This window comes from Monodelphis domestica, chromosome 8 (assembly GCF_027887165.1).
Source record: "Monodelphis domestica isolate mMonDom1 chromosome 8, mMonDom1.pri, whole genome shotgun sequence".
Lineage (NCBI taxonomy): Eukaryota > Metazoa > Chordata > Mammalia > Didelphimorphia > Didelphidae > Monodelphis > Monodelphis domestica.
Window position 1 is genome coordinate 69,898,921 of NC_077234.1, and position 23,161 is coordinate 69,922,081.

Below are 23,161 nucleotides of genomic sequence, written 5' to 3' on the forward strand. Positions count from 1 at the left end.
CTCTCTGGACCTCGTCTACTCCAAGAAGCAGCTATATGGTGCTCATGTGCCCAGAGGGCTGGACCTGGAGTCAGCAAGAGCAGGGTTCAAATGCTGCCTCAGACTCTTACTTGCTGTGATCTGGAAAAGTCGCTTCACAACTCCCTGCCTCGGTTTCCTCACTGGTAAAATAAGGATAATAACAGTACCTACATCCCAGGGTTGTTGTGAGGATCAAGTAAGAAGATATTCGTAAAGTGCTTTACAAAGCACTGTATATAGATGTCCTAGGTCACATCCTGTATAAATCAAAAAAGGAGTTTATAATAGATGTCTTGGGTCACTTCCAGCTCTGACCTTTAGGATCTTTGCTTCTCTGAGAAGATAAAAGCTTCTGAATGGGAAGAGCGAGTCCCAAGATGGAGCTGAAGGTCTGGAGAGTCAGCAACTCCCTCAAGTATCAGCAATAGTGCCCATTCAGCCCCTTCTCCTACACCCTACAGTCCTTCTACCCTGATAGCAATGTCTTTCCATTAATATGGTCATTCATGGTTAGAATTCTCTTGCATCCATAATCCAGTTCGGGCCTCAGAACATTGGCTCCTGGAGCAGGTGCTCCAGGCTGTAGTTCCAGGGCTAGTGATGAACTTTCACTGACCCATCGACATATTCTCACTTTTTGTGGCCAGAGGCTTTGAAATGAGCCACCAAGGGAACAGAAGTCCCAAAAAGGCTTTTTTGCAATCAAAAGACTTCCAAGAAAGGGTCAATATCCACTGCCCCCTTGTAGCAAATGAAACAAGGAGATGTTGCAGGTCACTTGAAAAGGGGGGAAAGATTTTTTCTAGTTTTCCAGTGTGCAATGGAAGAAATGATACTGTCACTCCTGAAACCGAAAATCTGAAGAAACTTCATCTGCTGACTGAATAGAGTCCCACTCGCCTAAGGTGGTACCTCCACAGAGCTTGTCATCACCACCCTCAATTTGGGAAGAGAGAAGAAGACAAAGCCAGGCCCCAGGTTGCTAGACATTTGGGATCTGGCAAACTGGCCCTGGCCCATAGGATGGCTTGATCTAAACTCTAACACTCCAACCAATTCCCTGGCTGCCCCATTTCCCCAGCAGTAGCCATGACATCAGGAATGGAAAAAAACTTTATTGGCACCTGAGAAATATTCAATGTCACATTGTCAAAGGCCATAATTGGGCTGGTCCCTGGACACTATCTCTAGTTGGTCACTTCTGGTCAGAGCTGCCCAGGGACCACAGCAGCACACTCTAGTCCTTCCCCCAGCAAATCCGGGGCAGGCGACTGGACCATGAACAGTACAACAGGTGAGCTCCCAGAGGATAAAGCTTTATGTCCACAGTTTCATGGTTCAATATCTAGGGCTTCCTGGGTCAGGACTCGAAGTTCAATGGAAAAGAGATCCTCCCAGGGACCTCGGATCCAATCAAGCAGTGCAGTCAATTGCTCAGGACACGCAACACGAAGAGACCAAAAACTCTCCAGTCGCAATACCTGTGGGGCCAAGGAGTCTGTGAGCTCTATCCTGACAGAGGCTAAGCTTCTGTCCAGAGTGTCTCTTCGTCCTTCCCTACCCCAAAGCCCTCCAGCACCCCCTGCAGTCACAGTCCTCTCACTCCTGTGCCTCTCCTCCTTTCGATTGGCCATGCTGCATCCCAAGGCTCCTAATTCCTCCCCCTAACCTGGGGCCCCGAGTCACTCTAACCCTCCTCTAATCCCCTGTCGTTTCCCTTCCCAGTGCCACCTCCTGGCCAAGGTTCCCCATTTTTCTCATCTTAGCACCTTTCCCTTCCTGGATTCCCTATTTCTTTCCTCAAACCGTTCACAAGCCCCCTCCAAATACCTCATCATACAGTGCCAGGCGCAAGTCCATCAGGGCTGTTCGATAAACCTGGATGGAGTTGAGGCTGCTGAGTGGCTGCTGCTCATGGATACGGACAGAAGGATGCAGGCTTGAGGGGGATGCCCCTAGGAACTCTTCCCCAGCCTCTGGAGGAGAAGGCCCAGCCTGAGACCACACAGGATCTTCATTCAGCAGATACAGGGTAGATGGAGTTATTAACAGGGACATGGGGCAGACAGAGGAACCTGAAGAGAAGGGGAGGTCAAGAGACCTGGGCAAAGGCAGATGGAAGATCTCCCTACCCCAGGTCACTGAAAAAGGGTAGAAGCATGCTTTGGATCAAGGAAAGGGGCACAGTCCGCGATCCCTCTGTCCTCAGTGCTCTCCCCTCCTAAAGTCCCAGGAGCCCCTGGCTTCTAGGAACCTCTGAGATGCCATTGCTGGCCCTGAGATTACAAGACCCCCTCCACTACTAAGCACAAACAGGGCTGGGGGCTACCTTCAGCTTTCTGCAGCTCCTCATGCCCCTTGGGGTGGGAAAGGGGGTACGTCCCAACCAATCAATGGAGCAGAGCTCCAGCCAAGCTCAGGACATTATTACTCCCCCCAACCAAATCAAAGTTTTCTCCAGGTAGAAGCAGATGAGGTCTCTTCCCAGAAACGTGCCCACAGCATTAAGAGGGGTTTGCCCAAGAGATACAGCCTCCCACCCAGTACCTTCAATCAGAAACACCTGCAAGTAGAAGAACTGGGGGTCTTCGGGGCCGGAGTCAGTTCCCAGCAGTGGCCTGGGGGGCAGGGGCCACGTAAGGGAATGGGCATCAATGGTGAGTTGGGGAAGGGGTTATGGGGGGAGAAGGACAGTGGCAGGGAGCACCATGGGCCCATGGAAGGAGACCTGGGGCAGAGAAGTGGTGCCAGGATGGAGGCAGGGAGTGGGGCTGCTGCTCTGCCACTCTCTGGTCCAGGGCCCACCTTGGTTTCCACGGGGACGTGGGCTGAAGGACTTGGAGGACACCTTGTAGGACTCACCAGAGGCGGTGCTGAGGAATCATCTCCTCTTTGGTGGCACTAACTTGGGACCTTCGGCCGGGAGGAAGTGACTGCAGGATGGCTGGAGAGAGCCCAAGGGGAGATTGGGAGAGGAACAGAGCTCCGGGTCCAGAAAGACACCTTGAGCAATCAGGGGCCTCCCCAACACTTGGTCATCCCCACTCCCCACTCCCCACTCCAGCGCCCCCTCCCACCCCATATAGTCCCCTCCCCCTCTCACCCCCAAGCTCCTCCAGGAATGCCCGGCAGCATCTGGACTCACGGGGCAGCAGGATACAGCCACCCCCACCCCCTGCCCACTCCAGCCGAAGGCTCTGCCCAGCCAGGCCAAGCTCCAGGCGGCTCAGGTCCTGCAGGGAGATGGCGAGGCACAGCTGCAGCCAGCTAGAAGGCTGGCCCCTGCAGGCAGAGGGAGGAAGGAATGGCCGGGGCTGAGCTGAGAGGGAGAAGCACGTCCACGTGCACGGCTCCCCTCTGCCCAGACTCACCGCATCTCCCCAGTCACCTCCAGCACATAGAGCCTGAGATCAGACACCACAACCAGGGAGGGAACCTCCATGGACTGACCACGGAATACCACTGGCACCTAGAAGAAAGGAGGGAGCAGCTGGTCACAGAGGGGTCCAGGAACACACCAGGCAGCACACAGACCGCAGGAAGCCCTGGAGTCGCACCTTGAGATAGCACTGAAACTCTTCCTGGACATCCTCGAACACTTCCACATCCAGGAAAAGTCGGATCCGGTGATCCACAGAGCGAAGCCCACGGCGGTCAGAAGCTAGAGGCCAGGCACAGACTGAGTCTCCAGGCAATCTCAGGCCTTCCCTTCTCCCCTCTCCCCCCAACACCTGGCCCTCTGTGAGGTAGTCGATGTAGCATCATCCCCATTTTATGAAAGGGGACCCTGAGGCTCAGACTGAAGGTTAGGCATCAGAGTCTGAGCCCTGAGCGGGGCCTTTCCTCATCTGATTCCCCGTACTCACAAGGGCAAAGGCCCCAGCTGTTGGCATCGTCAGGCACATGGGCCTGGGGGGAGGAATTGCTGAGGTTATCACCGTCAACATCATCCGAAGAGCCAGGAGGGGTGCTGGGGAGTTGGGAGGAGGCCAGGCCCGGCCCCCCTTCCGTCCCATCCCCACAGGGCGTTTCATCGTGTTGAGGCCATAGAACGACATGGTCACTGCCACACACAGGGCACAGGATGGGAGAATCTGCAGAGTGGAACCATGAGGTGCCCCCCCAAAGAGGCTCCCCACCCCTCTGTGCCCCAGCCATTCTCCAGCTCTGCACATCCCCACACCCTCTCTCAAAGCCACTATCTCCCCTGTGAGGTCCCCCCGCTGAGCCGGAGAAACAGAAAGGAGGGAACCCCTGCGTGCAGGCAGGGAGGGAGGCCAGACCTGTACTTGTCTTTGGTATCCATCCGCCCTGGCTGTCCAGCTCCTCCTTGGAAATCATCACTGTGCTGAGCTGATGGCAGCGGAGGCAGCGAAGTCGGCCTCCCAAAGGGCCTCCAGCTGCCCCCGCCTGAAGCCTCGAGGCGGCTGCTGCCGGGGCCAGGATGGCAAGCAACTCCTGAAATGTAAATGCAGTCTGGATGGAAATCTCTCCTCCAGATCCTCTCGAGGCCCCTTCCCTTCCTCTGTGGCCGCCCCACCTCCCTGGGCCCCACAGTGGTCTGGCACCTCCACAGCGGCCAGAGCATCGGGCTCCAAAACCAGGTATCGTCGTAGCTGCCGGTCGGAACAGATGTAGGAGAAGCGCAGAACGAGAATGGGGGCCTTAGCAGCATGATCGCAGTCCTGGGAGGGGGGACAGGAAAGGAAGGGAGGCCTAGGAGGGTGCAGGACCCCGCACACCCTCCTGATGGCCTGGGGGGAGGGGGGCCCGGGGGAACACACAAGACCCCGTGGTCCAGCACAGCAAGTGTCTTCAAGGCTGAGCAGGGCCTCTCCCTGACCTGTAGCCCCGCAGCTCCCATTTCAGACCCACCACTTCCACCCATCCCAGCTCTTACTGCAGACACTTCCCCGCTCTGGGCCTGTGGCTCAGCCTCTGACTCTAACTCGGCTGCCTGCAGGCTCCGAAGGTCCAGTCGCTCAAGGACTCGTGCTGCCTGCAGTTCCACTTCCAGCAAATGGCCAGACGTAACCCGGAGAAACCGTTCTGGGCTACAGGCCCCACCAGTCCCCTCCAGCAGACGCACCAGCACTGGCCGGCACAACTCCACTGAAGAGAAACCCAACAGGAGGCACTAGGACTCCCCCCATGCCCATGACTTTCTTGGAACACCCACCCAATGTGCACACATTCCCACCCCTCACACCTCTTACCTTCTCCGTCCTCCTCAGGGCCTTCCTCTTTGGCTTCCTCTACAGCTGCCTCCATCCCCACAGCCACCCCTTCCTCTGATGGGCCCTCTTCTGGCCCAATCAGGAGGGATTCCTCTACACTGCTGGCTCCCTCCCCCAGCTGCAATGAGCTAGAAAGGCTCTGAGCATTTGGGGGATCCAGGGGGAGCTCGCCAAAGTCGGAGACCTTGGGAGTCCCCAGAGAAGGTGTCCCAGGGGTCTCCAGGTGGCTCCGGTACTGCAGCCAATCACAACCAAATCTCTCCCGAAAGCTGTTCATGAGCTCCAGCTCCCGCTGCTGTTGCACAAACCAGCCTAGAAAAGACAAAATAAAGGGGTGAACAGCTGGGCCAGATCTCCACATGCCCTTCAGAAGTCTTCAAGGCTTCTGTGACAGGCCTTAGTCTTTAAGATGGTCTCTGCCACCTGTGGAGGCTGAAAAGCGCATCACCCTATGGCCAACCTAGTCTGGGGCCTTTCTGAGCTTAGGTTGATCCTGAAGCGACACATGCAGCCTGCTGTGAGGCCTCCCAGCCTTTGGGCCTCCTACAGCTTCCCTCTACTGCTGCCCACACTTGAGAACCCAGAACCAACCACCCAGCACAATGAGGAGGGTCCCAGAGAAGGGTCTTTAAAGGAAGGGATGCCTTTCCTAAGTGGGAAACTAGAGAAGGGTCAGGGACAGGGAGGCACCCTCAGCAGGGACAAGAGCAAAGGTTGGGAGGCACAAAGCTGAAACCCTAGGGGACATGAGGAAAATCTGGGGCCAGGTCTCACCAGCAGGGGAGGGTTCTGGAGTGCGGGGTTCAGGATCCGTGTCACTTGGCTCTGAGATGCTAGCCTGTCTCACACGGACTCGGCTCTGAGGGTGACAAAAAGCAAGTTCCTTTCTGAGTTAAGTGGGACCCCAGAAAACATAACCCTTTGCTTCCAGGTACCACCAGCCTTCCCCAATCAAACACTGCCAAGGTTCACAGGGAGAGTGGCCCCCAGGCACAAGGCAGTGCAGACTCACCCTGGACTTGCGAGGGAGAGGGCGAACCAGGACGGCTCCTGAGGAGGGGCTATCGCTGAGGTCAGGGCCATATGAGGTCTCGGAGGCACTTCCGCCTACAGGGGGTAGAGGGAGGGCCAAGGAGCAAAGCCCAGAAGATGTGGGAGGCTGGAAGCACATAAAAATAATGGGGCTTTTATAGAAATGGATAAAGGATACAGACTTCCTCCTCTGTGCTCAGTCATGGTAAGGAACAGGATTATGGCTGCCAATTAGGCAGGAAACCATCACCACTGCCACAACTGTCACCATCACTACTACTGCTACTGCTACCACCACCACCACCACCACCATCACCACCACCACCACTGGCCCCTCTGAGTTCACTGTACAGCACCTATTAACCTGCCTGGACCACCCTATTTGGTCCCTGCCGGATCCCTCTCCCAAGACTGACCTGTAGGTCTGCACGGGACAAGGGCTCCCCATCCAGAAAAAACTGAACAACAAAAAAAAAGGAACAAAAGCTGCATGTGAGCGGCTAAGTGCTGGGGAGGGGGAACATGAGGCAAATGCTCTGGACACCCTGGAGAAGGGCAAGGTGGGGCACTGAAAAGTGGTCTTCAATATTGCCAAAGTGGTGACAAGAACAAGAGAGACAGCAGGCATGTGCCACATTCCAGAGAGCCCAGGATTAGGCCCTAGGTCTGTTTGTTGTCTGGGGAGAGGGGCAAGGGGGAATGCAGAGAAGGGTGGGAGAAGAAAATTAAGCAGAAGCGGAGAACAATTTACAACTACAATGGCATGAGAAAAAATCATCCGAAGCCTCCAGATCCTGGGTCAGTGAAACAACCAATCATGCCTCAGAGAACCCACAGCATTACTTCCTGTCACCTCTCTAGCAAAGTAGAGAGAAAGAGCCGAGGCATGAGACACTTTCAGAGAGGTTCTACGTGACTGTCCTGATCTAAGACAGGACAGGATTCTCCTGGGAAGAGACACTGGGAAGTAACACAGTGATATAAATAAACCAGAAAAGGAGTATTATTATTGATGAGATGTTAAAAATTCTAAAAGCAAAGTAGATGCCTGTTTATCAGAGAATGGAGAAATATTATGGGGTGCCTGGATTTAGTAGAAACCTATGGAAAAGTAAGAAGCCTTGAGCATGATACATACTAAGGAGCAGGGAAACCTATGAAAGGCTGCAGAGTAAAGTATGCAAAGACAGAGACTACAACAATGGAAATGGAAAGAGCAATAAAAGAATCAAAACCAAATGCTGTTATATAAAAAGAACCAGCTGGGCCCCCAAACACCTCCCCTGTTCCATGGCACAGTTTGAAGTCCATGGGGATAAATCACTGCCTATAACTTCAGACTTTTTCAACGTATCAATTCTATTGATTTTTCTCTTCTCCAGCCTTTTCTTGCTTAAAAAAAAAAATCCTTTTTACAATGATGGATCTTGGGAAGGCAAGGATGGGGGCTTCAAGGCTTCAAGGATCCAGGCAATGTGAAAACAAGATATCAATAAATTGGATTTTTTAAAATGCTTTTAAAAAGTTGGAGAAAGGAAGGGCCAAAATAGCTCACCCCCAGGGGAGAAGCTTCCTTGATCTGTGGTGACAAATACTGGACAGTAGCTGCTCGGTGGTTAGGGTGAAACGACAGAGGATTCCCCTCTAGGTGAAGCTGTGGAGTCAGAAGATAAACTGCATCTAGTACAATGACACTGAGCCAAGAGGAACACGGGTCCCTCAACTTCATTCTTCCAGCCAAACTCAGAATTTGGGCCCTCCTCCCAGCATGGAGAAGCCAGCTGCCCATCCCCCAAGGCCCCAACTCACTCTGTGGAGCTCAGGCAGCATGCGCAAGGACATGAGCTCTCTGTGTTGTTCTAGAAGATTATATGCCACATCCAAATGTCGAAGGCCCCTCAGCTGATCCAGCCCTGATGGGAGAGAAACAGTGTCAAAATACAAATACCACAATATGCACACTTCTGCCCTAAATAAGCTCTTGCCACCATCCCCACTTCTCTCAGGGCCCCTTTCTTTCTCTATCATCTTTCCCCTCTGGCCTCCCCCTCCCACTCACCACATAAGCTTCGAAGCTCATTGCCCCTCAGTACCAAGGTCCTCAGCACAGCCCCTGAGGGACCCATCACTGGGACTGACTGGAGGTGGTTATAAGAGACATCCAGATGTCGCAACTCAGACAATGCCTGGAGGGCAGAGATGGCATAATAAGGCTAGAATGAAATTGTACCCACATGTGGGAGACAAAAACAGCCTAAAAGGGCAAAGATTTAGGTCCAAATGGCTGTGTCGGGTAGAGTAGTGCAAAAGGAAGATCCCTATTTAGGGGTCGGAGATGCAGTTATCACAGGCCTCCACCCAACCCCCTAACCCCAGGCACTGCCCTCACACTCACAGTCAAGAAGTCTTCACAATCCCTGACTTGGTTGTGGCTTAGATTCAAGATCTGAAGGGCTGACAAGAGATGCTGAGGGAAATGAGTCAGAAGGAGTCCCTCAGGATGGATGGTTCCATTTCCCCCCTTCTCCCTTCAGGGCCCTTCTCCTCACCCCACTCACCAAGGATCGGTCCAAGGCAGTCAAAGAATTATAGCTAAAATCAGCACAAACTAGGGCAAGCCAGGGGAGGGCAGAGCAGAGGTCACCTCCACAAGCTGACAGGAGTTCCTGAGCAAAGGAGAAAAGCTTAACAGTCTACCCGCCTTCTCTGAGGGTCCCCCACAGCCCATGTCTTATTCCCCACCACCAGGAACAACATGCTCCCAGAGGAAGGTGGGCACCACGCTCGCCCCTTCCCACCTTTCCTTTACCTCGAGTGCTCTGAGGCTTTTGCTGCAGATTAAAGTCTCAAGCTGAGAGTAGACTCCACGGAGGCCACACAAACAGTGAAGGGGTACAGCTCGTAGCTGGGGAGGTTTCATAACCAAAAGGGACAGAGGAATCAATAAGGGAGATAATGGTGGGAGTGGAATTATCATAAAAGTAGCTGATATGACAAAGAGGACAAGCAGGGGTGACTAGGTGGCTCTGCCTTGGAACAGATATTTAGTCTTGATTCTAAGATGGAAAATTAGAGTTATCAAAAGAGGAAGAAGAGGCCATGTACTGCTGGATTCTGGGAAATCCCTAATGGGACAAGTGAGGAGGCAGAAGGAAAAAGGAAAGAATCACCCCTCTCAGATCCCCAAAGGGTTTCTTCAAACAAGCTGTACACAGCCATGCCCTTCCCATCTCACCATACCTCCAGCTGCTTCAGGGACTTGAAGGGGAAGATCTTGATGGGGCCTTGAGGGCCAGGGCCAGGGATATGTACTAGCTAAGAGAGAGAAAAGAACAGAGCTCCCTGGAGTGAGCCATGGGTCTCTCCCTTGGCCCAGCACCCCTTAATTATACAAGGCGGCCTCTCCTAGATCCTCACAGCCAGACCTTGAGCCACCCCCACCTCTAGGCCTTAGGCTCAGTCCCCCTGAACACTTGTTAGTTGTGTACTCCTCCTAATACCCACATTCCCTTCAGCCCCTAAACCTTGAGTGAAAGTGTTTTCTGCAGGATATCGAAGAGGAACTGAAGCTGCAGGATAGTAGGAGAGTCTGCCGGGTGGGAAGGCAGAGCCACAAAGCCAGCCTGCCCTGGACCCCAGGGCCCCAGGTGAAGCTCAAACACATGGTTCAGCTGCTGCAAGGTGGTGGTCAGCAGGGTCAATGTGCTACAACCAGAGAGGACCAGGTCACCTTTGGGAAAAAGACCAAGAAGAGACACAGTGAGCTGGGGAGCTCTACCCCTCAGCATCCATGCAGAGAGCCTCAGCCTGCCAGTCTGCTTTCCTGAGGCCAGACCAGTTTGTCTCTCATAATACCCCAGCCCTATTCTAAAACCTCTGGCAGCACCTCACTGCTTCCAACATAAAAGCATGGCTCCCCAGGCTGCCATTTGATTCTGTATCAAGCCTCCACTGAGGGCCTGGGCTGTATGACCCCCAGAAAACGTGCTGGATTTAAAGTCACAGTGCTTGGGTTCAAATCTGTCTGCTTATGATTGTTTGTCCCTGAGCAGTCACTTCCCATCTCTAGGCTTCTGCATCCTCCTCTACAAACTGAGCACATTAGATAAGATTTAGGGACCTTCCAGCTCTACTATGAAGCCATGTCCCTACCATGTGCTCCATAGATTCCAGAAAAAAATGAAACAGAACCCACCACCAAGACATTTATACTCTACTGTAGATAGACAGAGAAGTTAGCCCAACAACTAAACTACTTGTAAATGAGGGGAAAAGGGGGAAGAGGGAGAAATCAGGCAATAAACATTTATTAAGAGTCCCCTAACAGTCAGGCCCAGTAACAAGCACTGGAGACACAAAAAAGATGGCGCCTGCCCTCCAGGAATTCACAGTCTAAGGAGGGGAAACAACACACAAATCTGTACAAACAAGCCAAATAAAGGATAGATGGGAAATAATTAAGAGGCTGAGAAAGGCTTCCTTCCTGCAGGAGGAATCTTCAATGTGACTGAGGGAAGCTAGCAAGCGGAGGGAGAACATATATTCTGGGCAAAGAGAATGTCTAGAGTCAGGAGACCTAGGGTCTTATGGCTGGAACAGCCAGGAGGCCAATGTCATGCGTGTTTGGGGGGAGAGGGAGTGCAGTAGGTGCTGAAGGACCTGGGACACCACAAAAAGCATTTCTGGAGGGGAAAGGGAGCCACTAGAGTTTACAAAGAAGGAGGAACACAGTCAAATCCACACTTTAGAGAAAGCATGTTTTCAAGGGATGAAACCACCTTGACAAGAGCCTAGTGGTCAGGGAGAGGATTATACCCCAGGCAGTGAGCCTGATGGCTGGGAAGAAAGATGCTGCCAGCTACAATCTTCTGTAGGAGTGGGGACAGAACTTAGGGGGAAAAAAACATGAGTTCCATCCTAGATAGGCTTCGTTTCGGGTGCCCACTGGAAGGCAGTTGGAGATGTGAGATTGGAGCTCAGTAAAGAAGCCAGATCAGGAAAGGCAGATTTGAGAAAGCTCAGCATGGAGAGGGTTGTGATGAGATCACCAAGTGAAATAGGAAAGCAGAAAGAGCTTAGGGCAGAAAGGAGGGACACCTCCAGGAGGGGCATGGTCTGGAGGAGGATCCAGAAAAGCAGCCAGAGGAGGAGCAATCATGTAGGCAGGAGGAGAACTAGAAGTAACTGAGATTGGAAGGCTCTCAGAGAAGCCAGAATCAGGAAGGAGAGAGAGATCGATGGGGCCAAAGGCTGCAGAGAGATCAAGGAGACCGAGGATGGAGAAAAGGACATGGGATTTGGGAACTAAGAGGTCATTAGTGACCTTGGAGAGAAAACTTTAGGTGGAATGCTAATATTAGAAGCTGGACTCCAGGCATCTATTGCAGAAGGTCTTTTTGAGGAGTCTAGCCAAAAGGGCAGAAGAAATCCAGTAGGATGTTCAGCTGGAATGAAGAGATCAATTAAGACCTTTATTGAGGCTAGATGAGGCATGGGCATGTTTGCAAGCAGTTGGAAAGGAGTTAATAGAAAACCTGAAGATGAGTGACAGAATGAGGATGAGAGCAAGGGGCAACCTGTGGGAGAAGGCAGGATGTTCCAGGATCCCTTGAACAGACAGAGGCTTAGCCTGGGGAAAGGGAAAAGCCACCTTTGTATAATGTAAGATGTAATGTAAGGGGGGTCGTGATGAGATCACCAAGTGAAATAGGAGAGAAGAGAGATGGATGGAGGAGAGAGTGGCAGGCAACCCCTGAGGGATGATGGGGGAGAAGGGGTTCAATGAACAGCCTTCACTTTTTCTGTAAAATATAAGTAGGAGAAGGGGGAGCCCTGGGAGGCCTTAGGAAGGATGACAAAGTTTGGAAGAGCCAGGTAGTGAGCAAATAAGGAAAGTTCAGCAGCTTTGCCTCGTGATGGTGAGGAGCCAGCTGAGATTGTGAGACACCAGCTCAGAAGGGACCTGGAACAATGGCAGAGGGAAAGGTGGAGAGCTAATGGAGCCATCACAAGAGGGACATGTAGGTAGTGCTTCCATGGGTGATGGCAAGATCAAGAGTGTGATCATCTTTGTGTGTGGCTGAGCTGGCCTGGAGCAGTAAGTCAAAGAGTCAGTGGTTTGGGCTGGAAGAAAAGTTGAAAGTCCCCAAGTATGAGAGTAGGAACAGAGGAGTGACCTGGAGGTCTAAAACAGTTACCAGGATTTCTGACTGAGCTCCAAGGGACAAGAGGTCACTGAGGAATGGTGGCAAAGGGAGAACTGAGCAGAGATGAAAAGCTAGAATCCCCCAATGTGACCAGGGAGCTGAAGGGATCGAGGGAAGGTAAGATCAGTCCTGGAAAGGGGGTTAGGGAGATCGTGAAAGTGTAATAGTTGTAAGAAGATGGGAGATGGACAAGAGAAAAAGACATGGGATAAAGGGAAGAGGCATTTCAGAGGGTCCAGTGGAAAGGAGAGGTGATATCTAGTCAGACTTCAGGCTGGGAGATGATGGGATGGGGGACAACCTTCAGGAGCAAGTGAGAATGTTCATCCCTGGGTAGAAGACTCCACTCCTCTTCCCTGCAAAAGTTGGGGACTGGGCAGGAGATGAACCAGGTGCTCTTTTCCTCTTTCTGCTCTTAGAGGCCCTCCCAGAAGATGGCAGGCTCCGTCAGAGGAAGGCATTAAGAGACAGCACTTGTACCTTGACCAAGGCTAGAGACTCCAAGACAGTAAGCTGTAATGGGTCAGCATTCCAAGCACAGGGAATGCTGGGTATTGTTGGGCTCCAGAACTTGAAAAGGGTGAGGGCAAGAGGCTTTCCAATTTTGGGTCACTATTATTTTCTCTATTCCTCCAGGCCTTGACCTGCACGGACTTCCCTTTCAACTCAATTCTATCCATTCTTCTATAAAACCCTCCTTCCCTGACCACCTCCAACTTGGGTGACCTATCAGTCCTATTGCACCAGGACTGGTAATGCTTCACTACACACACTTCTTGCTACTATGAAGTGTTTCCTAAAATAGCCAGCCCAGGTCCCAACAAGCTCAGAGGTTCCTTGAGGGCAGGAAGCTTCACAGTACCTAACTCAGTGCTGAATACAAAGAAAAAATGGGAGAACTATGCCAAATTGAAAAGGGAACATAATCTGAGCAATATGGAAATATGTATTGCATGAAAGTACTGATATAACCTAGATTAGACTATATACTGCCTGGGGAAGCAGGGGAAGGGAGGGAGAAAAATCTGAATCCTAAAATGACAGGAAACAACTGTCGAAAATTGTTTTTATGTATAATTGAAAAGAGAAATTTAAAAAAATTTTTTAAACCCTTTCCTTCCATCTTAGAATCAATACTGTGTCTTGGTTCCAAGGCAGAAAAGCAATAAGGGCTAGGCAATGGGGGTTAAGTGACTTGCCCAGAGTCACCCAGCTAGGAAGTGACTGAGGTCAAATTTGAACCTGGGATCTCCCATCTGTAGGCCTGGCTCTCAATCCACTGAGCCACCTAGCTGCTCCCCTAAAAATTTTTAAAAGTAGATACCATCCCATAAGTTTCTGACCTTGGGCAGCTGGACATGAGTTGGGATATCTAGAGTTCAAATCCTGCCTCAGGTACCTACTACCTGTGTGACCCAGAACAAGTCCCTTAACATCTCTGGCCCTCAATTTCCTCATCTGTAAAATGGAAATAAGAACACCTACCATCCACGGTTGTTAGAGAGATGAGAAAATGTATAAAGCACTTTGCAACCTTAAGAAATGTGGTTGGGGCAACTGGGTAGCTCAGCGGATTGAGAGCCAGTTCCAGAGATGGGAGGTCCTGGGTTCAAATTTGATCTTAGACACTTCCCAGCTGTGTGACCCTGGGCAAGTCACTTAACCCCCATTGCCTAGCCTTTACCACTCTTCTGCCTTGGAACCAATATATAGTATTGATTCCAAGACAGAAGGTAAGAGTTTTATTAAAAAAAAAAAATTTATGTGGTTGTTAATTATTATAAGTTCACATTTCTGGAGCCCTTTTTAAGATTTGCAAAGCACATTCTCTCCAACTACCACATTTGCAGGCAAGGGTCATGTTATCTCCCCTGCACAAATAAAGAAACTGAAACTCAAAGATGGTGTGTTACCGTTAGAGAACATTTATATAGAACCTACTGTGGGCCAGGCACTGTGCCAAGTACTTTTGCAAATATTATCCATAATAATAAAAGCTAACATATGATATCTATAATAATAATAGCTATTATGTGCCAACCATTGTATGAAGCGCTTTACAATGTCATTTAATAATAGTAATAAAATGATAATGGTTAACATTTCTATTGCACCCATGTGATAAGCACTTTTACAATTATTCTCATTTAGGGGTTAGTCAGGTGACTCAATGGGTAGGAAGCCAAACCTAGAGACAGGAAGCTCTGGGTTCAAATTTTACCTTGGTCACTTCCAAGCTATGTGACCCTGGGTTGCCCAGCCCTTATCACACTCCTGCTTTGGAACCAATACACAGTATTGAGTCTAAAATGAAAGTTAAGGGGGTGTTGTAAGAAACCAATTAGTCTCTTTTAACAATGATGATGATGATAGTTAACTGTTCAAAGAGCACCTACTATGTGCAGTCATTGCGTTATGTATGCACTTTATAATTATGTCAATCTTGGGACTTAGAGCCATTATTATCATTTTAGATGAGGAAACTGAAGGAGAGATGACGTGACATACCATGGGTCACACAGCTAGGAATGGTGGAGGCAGAATTTGAACTCGGGTTTTCCTGATAGCAGGCCAGGCCTTCTGTGCACTACGGAGTCCCCTAGCGGCGCAAAGCAACACAGCTAGAAGGCAGCTCTCGAACCCAACACACCATAGTGGGAGGGGCTTCAAGGCCTCGGGTTGGGGCTGGTCATGTGAGTTGCCCAGCGTGGTCCCCTTATCCCCCTCCCTGGTCCTCGCTCCCTGACCCGGAAGCGCCCTTACCCGAGTCCTGCAGCAGCCCCGCCAGCTTCCACACCAATGAGCTCGTCGCCATAGCAACGAGGAGCTTGGGGGCGGAGCCAGAGGGAGGCCCGGGTGAGGAGGACCCCAAGCAGGAGCGCGGAGCCAAGCGATCCCACCCGGGCTCCTCCCCACCGCCTTACTAGAGTCAGTTCGGGGCGGGGGAAGGGGCCGGGCGAAGAGACACTTCACGGCTCTGGGGAGGAGGAGAGAGCGTGGCGCGGGGAGTGAGATTGGGCTCCGACGTGTCCCGGGATCCCTGAGGGCATGCGGCCGGAACGATCCTTCCGAGGTCCGGGCGCCCCTCCTACGGACTCCACTGCCGGACACCGGCCAGGGGTGAGGGGAGGGGTGGGGGGGAGAGAGAGAGAGAGAGAGAGAGAGAGAGAGAAAGCGGAAGTTCCGCCCCACCAGGGCGGAAACTGAGCCTTGAGACTTCCGGCTCCGCGATAGACGAAGCGGAAGAAGAGGAGGAGCCAGGCTGTGGAGCGACTAGCGAGGAGCAGCGTGAGAGCCCACGGAGACAGAAGGACCTTTCAGCTTCCGTCCGAGGGCGGAGCCTCTGACCAATGACTGGAGCCTGGCCCCTCCTCTGTCCGCTTGTGCTTACGCTGATTCTTCCCGTCACTGGCCTTCTGCATTTTACATCTCTAAATAAATCTGTGGGGAGGGTGGCATTTATTTTCTTTTGTTTATTTTTAAGACGCTTACCTTTCGTTTTAAAATTAAAACTATGTGTTGGTTCTAAGTTAGAAAAGCGACAAGGACTAGGCAATAGGGATAAATGACTTGCCCAGGGTCACACCACTAGGAAGTGCCTACGGTCATATTGGAACCCAGGACTTTATGTCTGGATCTAGGTCTCCATCCAATCCGGTAAATGAGTTTAGTTACTAGTTCGCACAAGTTATCAAATAAGTCTGATTTTTAAAGGTAACCGTAAAATCATTTAGAGTTTTAACTAATATATATATATATATAACAAAAACAAACAACCCCCCCAAAATGTATATATATAATATATACATACACATAAATATTTACATATGGATGTTAGAAGATTATCCACAACTTTTTCACTTGTGCCCCTTCTCATCTGATTTTCCTCATCCTGCACCCCATCAGGTCGTGTTGCTTTCGTTTTTTATTGGAGACCACATTCTGGGTCAGTGTGTTCTGGGTTGCAGATAATTGTGTTTGTGTCATTACCGCAAATACAGTCCACGATTGTACTTACTAGAAACAACCTTGTGGTTTGAGCCTCTTCTTTATAAAATAAAATAATAATGTTCTTTTGATCATAAATTTGTTGCGGAATTTTTATTGTAAAAAAGTCATCAGCAAATAAATATTTCAATATACAAAGAGCAAGAAAGTTCCCTTTTTCTGCCCAATTCAAGCCTCACGGCCGGGAAGTCTTCCCAGATACTTTGTGTTGAAACTTATGCAATGTCCCTCCTCAGATCTCATTGTTTTTTTTCCACCTCCAAAATGTACTATCTTATAATTCTACATAGTATGTTTAATCGCCTTTTTATGTAACTACATGTAATATATGTGTCAAAACACTTTGCTAAGTACTTTACAAAGATGATTTCATTTTATTTTCACAACAACCCTGGTATGAAGGTGCCATTATTATCCCTGTTTTTCAAATAATAGGTTAAGTAGCATGCCCAGGGTCACATAGCCAAGAAGTGTCTGAATTCAGACGAAGCATTTGAATTCAGATCTTCATAGCTTGAATTTATGCCTTGCATGCCATGGACCAGACACTGTGCTAATTCACAGCAACCCTGAGAGGTAGATGTTGTTATCATTTTTCAGTTAAAGAAACTGAGGCAGACAGAGGTTAAGTGAATTATCCATGGTCATAGCTAGGAAGTGACTGGATCTGAACCAAGGCCCAACTCAATGTTTCACAGGCTGTGGAAAAAACAAGGACTTTTATACAGGGTTTAAAATCCTATTAAATTTTCTCTTCCACTGTGATTAGAACCAACTTTGCCCTCAAGGTCAGACAGGACTTGGACTCATGTCATGTGTAACTCAACCATGTGCCAAGTAGTTTACCCATAGAGTCACTTAATGGATGTTGAATCAAATCCAAGAATTGACTCATGAATTGAAGATCTGCAAGGATCATCTAGTTGAATCATCTAAGCTTTTTGAGGTCAGGAATGTTTGAATTTTTTGGTATCCCAGAACCAAGCACAAGAGTGGGCCCCTAATGCATATTTACTGTATTGAATTGAAACCTACACAAAAGGAGCCCAAACTGAAGTCTTCTAAAGGAAATATCAGGGGTTCCAGTTCCAGGCAAACAGAGATTGGTGGGTCCTAGAAGGAGTTTCTAGTTCCAAGATAAAGGTGCATTGTCAGTGTACTGGAAGCCAGGAGACCTCTCTTCTAGTCTCAGCTCTACCATGAACTTGAATGCAGGACTTCCCTGGGACTCAGTTTCTTCACTTACTTAAAAAGGGGTTTAGACTAAATTAACTCTTAAGGCCCCTCCCTTTTCACAAAGAATGTGTATCTCTCCCTGGTGAAAGATTGTGGAATATTCCTATGAATGCACTGAAAATCACACCCACATAATTTTTATTTGTAAACTCTTACCTTGTACCTTAGAATCAATAGTGTATATTGGTTCCAAGGCAGAAGAGCAGTAAGGGCTAGGCAATGGAGGTTAAGTGACTTGCCCAGGATCACACAGCTGGGAAGTATCTGAATGTACCTTACCTCCCTCCTCCTCAAAGCCTTTTTGGTCTTCTGTTTGCAGCAATAGCTGGTTTCTACATGAGGAATATTTACCAAACCCCAATGTCATTTACTAATCCAAATTAAGAAAAAGGAAGGTAAATAAAGCTATTTTTTTTTTGGCCTTCTAGAAAACATTTTTTTTAAAAAGTATGTGTTGAGAGTCATTTCTTCATAAAAATATGCTAAAAATAAAAGCAAAACAGTTGAAATGAACATTTTACTCAAGTAAACAAGGGGCAATGGGTCTTGCGAATAGGACAATTTTACCTACTTGCTGGTCAGAGACCTGCCTCTATGCTATAAAACACCTGGAATTAGGTAGGGATTGACCAACCATTCTATCACCCAGCATGCCACACCTGGCACCTCTAGAAACCACGTGGCCATAAAAGAGCTACCTAGTCACTTGGCATATGAGTTTTCCAGTGATTTCCATACCCCTCTGAAATAGTTATCAGGAAAAGGTACTGACATCTTTTTTGTTTGACACAGCATTTAAATCAGTGAGTTATCCTTGGCTCCTTCAGATTTCTACATTATAAGAAGAAGAAAAAGACTTCTTTGAATTTCCTTTTATTTGGTAAATTCTACCCAATTTTCAAGGTATTTAGTTCAAGCCCCATTTCTTCTGGGAAGTCTTCCCTCAGTTGAACATTTCAAGCAGGATTGTTTTGTTTTGTTTTGTTTTGTTTTAACTCCTACAGCACTTGCTGTTTCTCCCCTAAAACCTAGCCTTTGAATGTGTACAAAGTGGTCCTGTCCAGAGTATATGAGGTATTCAGGGAAGATGAGTACTCTGTGGGGAGGGCTTTCCCAACCCTTTGTAAGACTGCTTTCTTCTTTTGGTGTCCACCTGCCACCCACTTCTCCCCTGTGACTCCAAGAAGCTGTAGCTTATACAGCTGCCACATGGGCTAAACCAGGTGGAAAGTAATGGACAGACCCATTGATGAGTTAAGAGTGTCTCCCCCAAGCATGTGAAGACTTCCCCAGCCCAATGTGCAGATGAGAACAATTAGTTCCAAGGCCACGAAGGAGGCTGAAGCAGGGCTGAGGAGTTTGGTTAAACCTAGAAGAAGCCAAGATCATCCACTGCACCCAGGCCATCACCAATCATCCCGACTTTTGTCTGGCCACTGGGCTAATGTGGCTCTGGAAGACAACGAAACTGACAACTTTGGGCAGCTGTGCCTCTTTCTGCCTCAGTTTCCTCAGCCATCAAGGGCTGTGAAGATTATAGGAGATAATATTTATTAACACCTGGTGCCTAGTAGGTGTTGTGTAAACAGTTTTTTCCTGCCCCCTTAGTCTCCTGTGTTGTTCTCTATTTAATGTGTCTGCCTTATCTCCTCAGGAAGCTTTTTGAGGACAAGGACAGTATTTTAGACTTCTGTTTTCACTGTTTAGAAAGAAACTGCTTTTTATATGCTGGGTTTAAATTCTTGTTCCGACATGTAAAACCCAGTGGAATGGCACATTGGCTATGGGAGGGGGGTGGGAGGAGGGTAGAGAGAGAACATGAATCCTATAACCAAGGGAAAATATTCTAAATTAATTAATTAAATTAAAAAATTTTAAGACTAAAAAAATAAATTAAATTCTTGTTCAGTGTCCTGCTCAAGTGTGGTGAGAAGCAGTTTGCCTCTGCAGTAAAATGATCAATAATTTCAGACAGAAAGGGAGAGTTTTCTTTTCTTTTTGCAGTTCTATAAGCTGGGAGGTATCAGGAACAGCTGCTGGTTGTTATACAGACCACAGGCTGAGAACCCTAAGCAAATAATACCTGATAGGCGGGAACAGGAATAGCTAATAGTTAACAGCTATTTACTAAAGAGATAGATATGAATGGACATCTTATTTGTCCTCACAAGGTCCTATTATCCCCATTTTACAAGATGAGAAAACTGAGGCTGACAAAGGTCGACTTAGACAGATCCACGTAGTCTAAGCCAGGATTTGAGCTCAGGTTTATTCTGACTCCTGGTCTAGCAACCTATCCATTGTGCCACCTCGCTGCTGTTATGAGGTTCTTTCTCCAAAAGAATTACAGGATGTCAGGCTCTGCCTGCACAAAAAGCCCCCTCCATAGCATACCCCCAAAGGGCTGTCTGGTCTTTGCTGAAGACTTCCTCCCTTCAGTAGCAACAGCAACCCACTCATCATGAGGAGTATGGGCTTCCCTAGAGCCTAGATTTGACCCCAGGGACCCCAGCATTTCTTTCTGGGGCTCTGCAGAAAAACCTACAATGAGAAAAACCAGGGCCCCTATGGAAGGTGGTGGGCCTAGGTATAAGGAATTTAGTGAGACAGGACAGAGCTGGATTCAAATCCCGATTCCTGTCCTTCCCCCTCTGGGACTCGGAGTCTGCTAGATGACCCAGAAGAATCCTTCCCTCTCAATCTATGAGCTTATCCACAATCAGTGATGGAGGGCTTTTTGTTTTAATGAGGCAGCATATCCCAGGGGGTAGAGCCTTGGGCTTGGAGCCAGGAAAACCTGAAGGCAAATCCTACCTCAACTTCTTCCCAGCTGTGGAACCCTGAGCAAGATGTTTACCCTGACTCTGCCTCAGTTTCCTTACTAAAAAATGAGGAGGTTGGACTAGATGACCTTCCAGCCCTAAACCTGTCTTGTTTCAATCCCATCTAGCTCTATTTCTACTGATTCTGAAGAAGCAAGAATCAAAGGCTGGGAAGCTAGGGAAAAAAGGAAAAAAAAAACCTTTTTTTCTTTTAATTATTTGGGGAAAGAGATAGAAATGACTTTCACTAGGGAGATGAGAGTCAAATTTCTTGAGATTTTGGTGTGATTTGAAATGGCTGAGTGAGTCCCAGACCATTCATGCACCCAAATATTTTGACTCTAAGTTAGGAGAATGATCTAATTAATGTCTATACATAAAATTAGGGCAGCTAGGTAGCACAGCATCCAGGCCAAGAGTCAGGAAGACCTGAATTAAAATCTGGGCTTTCCACACTTACAAGCTGTGTGACCCTGGGCAAGTGACTTAACTCTGTTTGCCTCAGTTTTCTCATCTGCAAAATGACCTGAAGAAGGACATGGCAAACTATTCCAGTATCTCTGATGAGAAAACCCCAAATGGGATCACAAAGAATCAGAAATGACTGAATAACAGCAATATTAAATTCAGGTTGAAATCAATAAATAACAGGAAACAGGGTCATGAGAAAGGTACTAAATTTGGTCTTGAAAAACTTGTTCCTTAGGATTATCTTTTCACTATTTAAAATTCTTTCTTAACTTTTAATAGATTTGTATTTCTGTTTGTTTTTTAAGAGGATAATTGGATAGAAAAGCATGTTAATCTCCCCTCCCCTGCACCTGGTGTTTTAGAAACCATAATATGCCCTTAGACAGGCCCCACCGCCTTGCTGGGGAAGCCTAATTGAAGGAAAAGAGGCCATAATTGGCCTGGAAGCTGGCCAGACTTGCAAACCTGAATACAAAAACCAACAATATTGTCAAGGTGCAAGTTGCATAGTAGTTATTCAAAATCTGGGGGGAGGATTTATTTTTTTTTTTTTTAATTTTTTATTACTTATTTTTACGCAGCATTTTTTCTGGGCAGAGACAGGGTGGTATCAGGCTGAATTTAGACCTGCCTTTGAGTCCTACTTCTGACACTGACTCAGTGAAAGCCACTTTGCTATCCACTATGCAACCCTGCCCTTTATGCTGTATTTGGCAGGCTTATTATCATTGTCAATGTGACTGGATTTATTGGAAATAACTTGGTCAACTAGGCCTTTGGTTGGCATCAATTCTTTTTTAAAGAGTTATTAGAGTTTGAGTCCGGTCATAATTGGAAAGAACCTTAGATATCTAGTCCAACCTCCCTGCTACTCATCCTCCTTTTTAAGAATGAAGAAGCTGGGTGGCTCAGTGGATTGAGAGCCAGGCCTAGAAATAGGAGGTCCTAGGTTCAAATCTAGCCTCAGACACTTCCTAGCTGTGTGATCCTGTGTAAGTCACTTAACCCCCATTGCCTAGCCCTTACCACTCTTCTGTCTTAGAACCAATTAAAGGGTTAAAAAAAAAGGAATAAAAAAATCTAGACTTAGGGAAGTTACGTATTTTGCTGAACAACTAATAAAAAAGCCAGAACTTTAAGTTCCCTGATTTCCTGGCCTTGTAACCTTTCCTAGATACCAAAAGGAGATTTTTTTTTTTTAAAAAAAGTACCATTAAAAAGGGATAAAACAAGGAAGAGGGGAGGGAAAGAACATGAATCATGTAACCATAGTGTAAGGGCTAAAATAGATGGGTTGACAAAAATAAAAGAGCAGCTTTTAACAATTTTATTAGAATAGAGATAGAAAAGAATATAATAAAGGAGGGAAATATAGAAAAGAGGTAGAGAAAGAAAATTTCCTAATGTCTATACTAGTTATCCTATAACTACCTATAATTACTACCTATAACTGCCTATAACTACCACTAATAACAACCACCCCACAAAGTTCCAACCCAATCCAGCCCAATCAAAACCAACCCAATCAGTGTTTAATCCAACCCCAATTAGGTCTGTCAATGAAGATCAACCACCTCCCAAAAAAGTTCAAGAAAGAAAAAAAAAAAGCTAACAGCCCCAACCAATAGCCAAAACCCAAAAAGCCCTCTAAAGGCTAAAGTCAAAAGCTCTCTAAAAGTTAAAGTCAAAAAGTCATGTCAGTAAACTGAGGCTCACCTTTTATATTCCAGCAACCAACCACCAACCCAATCCCCCCCCAGCAGTCAGCTTCCCAGAAACTGCCAACACCTAACTGTTAGCAACTGACTGACCAACTGATGCTGTCCCCTTTTATACCCTCTTTCTAATTCACTTCCTGTCTCTATAGTTCCTTCTTCCTGTCTCTATGGTTTCTACTTCCTGTCACTGTGGGCTGGTTAATCCCTACATATCTCTATGGTAAGAGGACCTCCAGGTCCCTCATTAAATTAAAAAAGGAATAAAGAATTCCTTTTTACAATGGAAAAATATTCTAAATTTACTAATCATAAAAATTAAAAAATTAAAAATGTTAAGGGACAAAACTATACCATAAACCTATTATCATATTATTATATAACCTCAGACATAGCAAGAGTGAAATATGTTC

General features: G+C 47.9%; 1 protein-coding gene across 1 annotated transcript; it reads right to left on the minus strand.

Annotated features, from left to right (window-relative positions):
* Positions 1–1,116: 1,116 nt before the first annotated feature.
* On the minus strand, positions 1,117–16,576 carry STK11IP (serine/threonine kinase 11 interacting protein). The gene is made up of 24 exons (XM_007501645.3): positions 15,260–16,576; positions 9,815–10,020; positions 9,531–9,605; positions 9,100–9,195; positions 8,849–8,956; positions 8,686–8,757; positions 8,350–8,476; positions 8,100–8,203; positions 7,846–7,944; positions 6,707–6,748; positions 6,271–6,417; positions 6,033–6,117; positions 5,238–5,570; positions 4,922–5,133; positions 4,590–4,706; positions 4,305–4,479; positions 3,888–4,115; positions 3,579–3,682; positions 3,393–3,490; positions 3,125–3,303; positions 2,884–2,965; positions 2,569–2,639; positions 1,852–2,096; positions 1,117–1,502 (listed from the first exon to the last, which is right to left on the minus strand). The coding sequence occupies exons 1-24, from the start codon at positions 15,309–15,311 to the stop codon at positions 1,353–1,355; spliced, it is 3,207 nt and encodes a 1,068-aa protein (XP_007501707.2). The 5' UTR covers positions 15,312–16,576; the 3' UTR covers positions 1,117–1,352.
* Positions 16,577–23,161: the final 6,585 nt, after the last annotated feature.

Bases quoted from the DNA above. Each gene is read 5' to 3' on its own strand.
- STK11IP (XM_007501645.3), bottom strand. From the start codon at position 15,311: ATGGCGACGAGCTCATTGGTGTGGAAGCTGGCGGGGCTGCTGCAGGAC. The intron at 9,196-9,530 runs GTATGGTGAGAT...AAACCTCCCCAG, and splicing joins AGTCCCTGAAGCAGCTGGAG to CTACGAGCTGTACCCCTTCA. The intron at 8,957-9,099 runs GTAAAGGAAAGG...TCCTTTGCTCAG, and splicing joins AAAGCCTCAGAGCACTCGAG to GAACTCCTGTCAGCTTGTGG.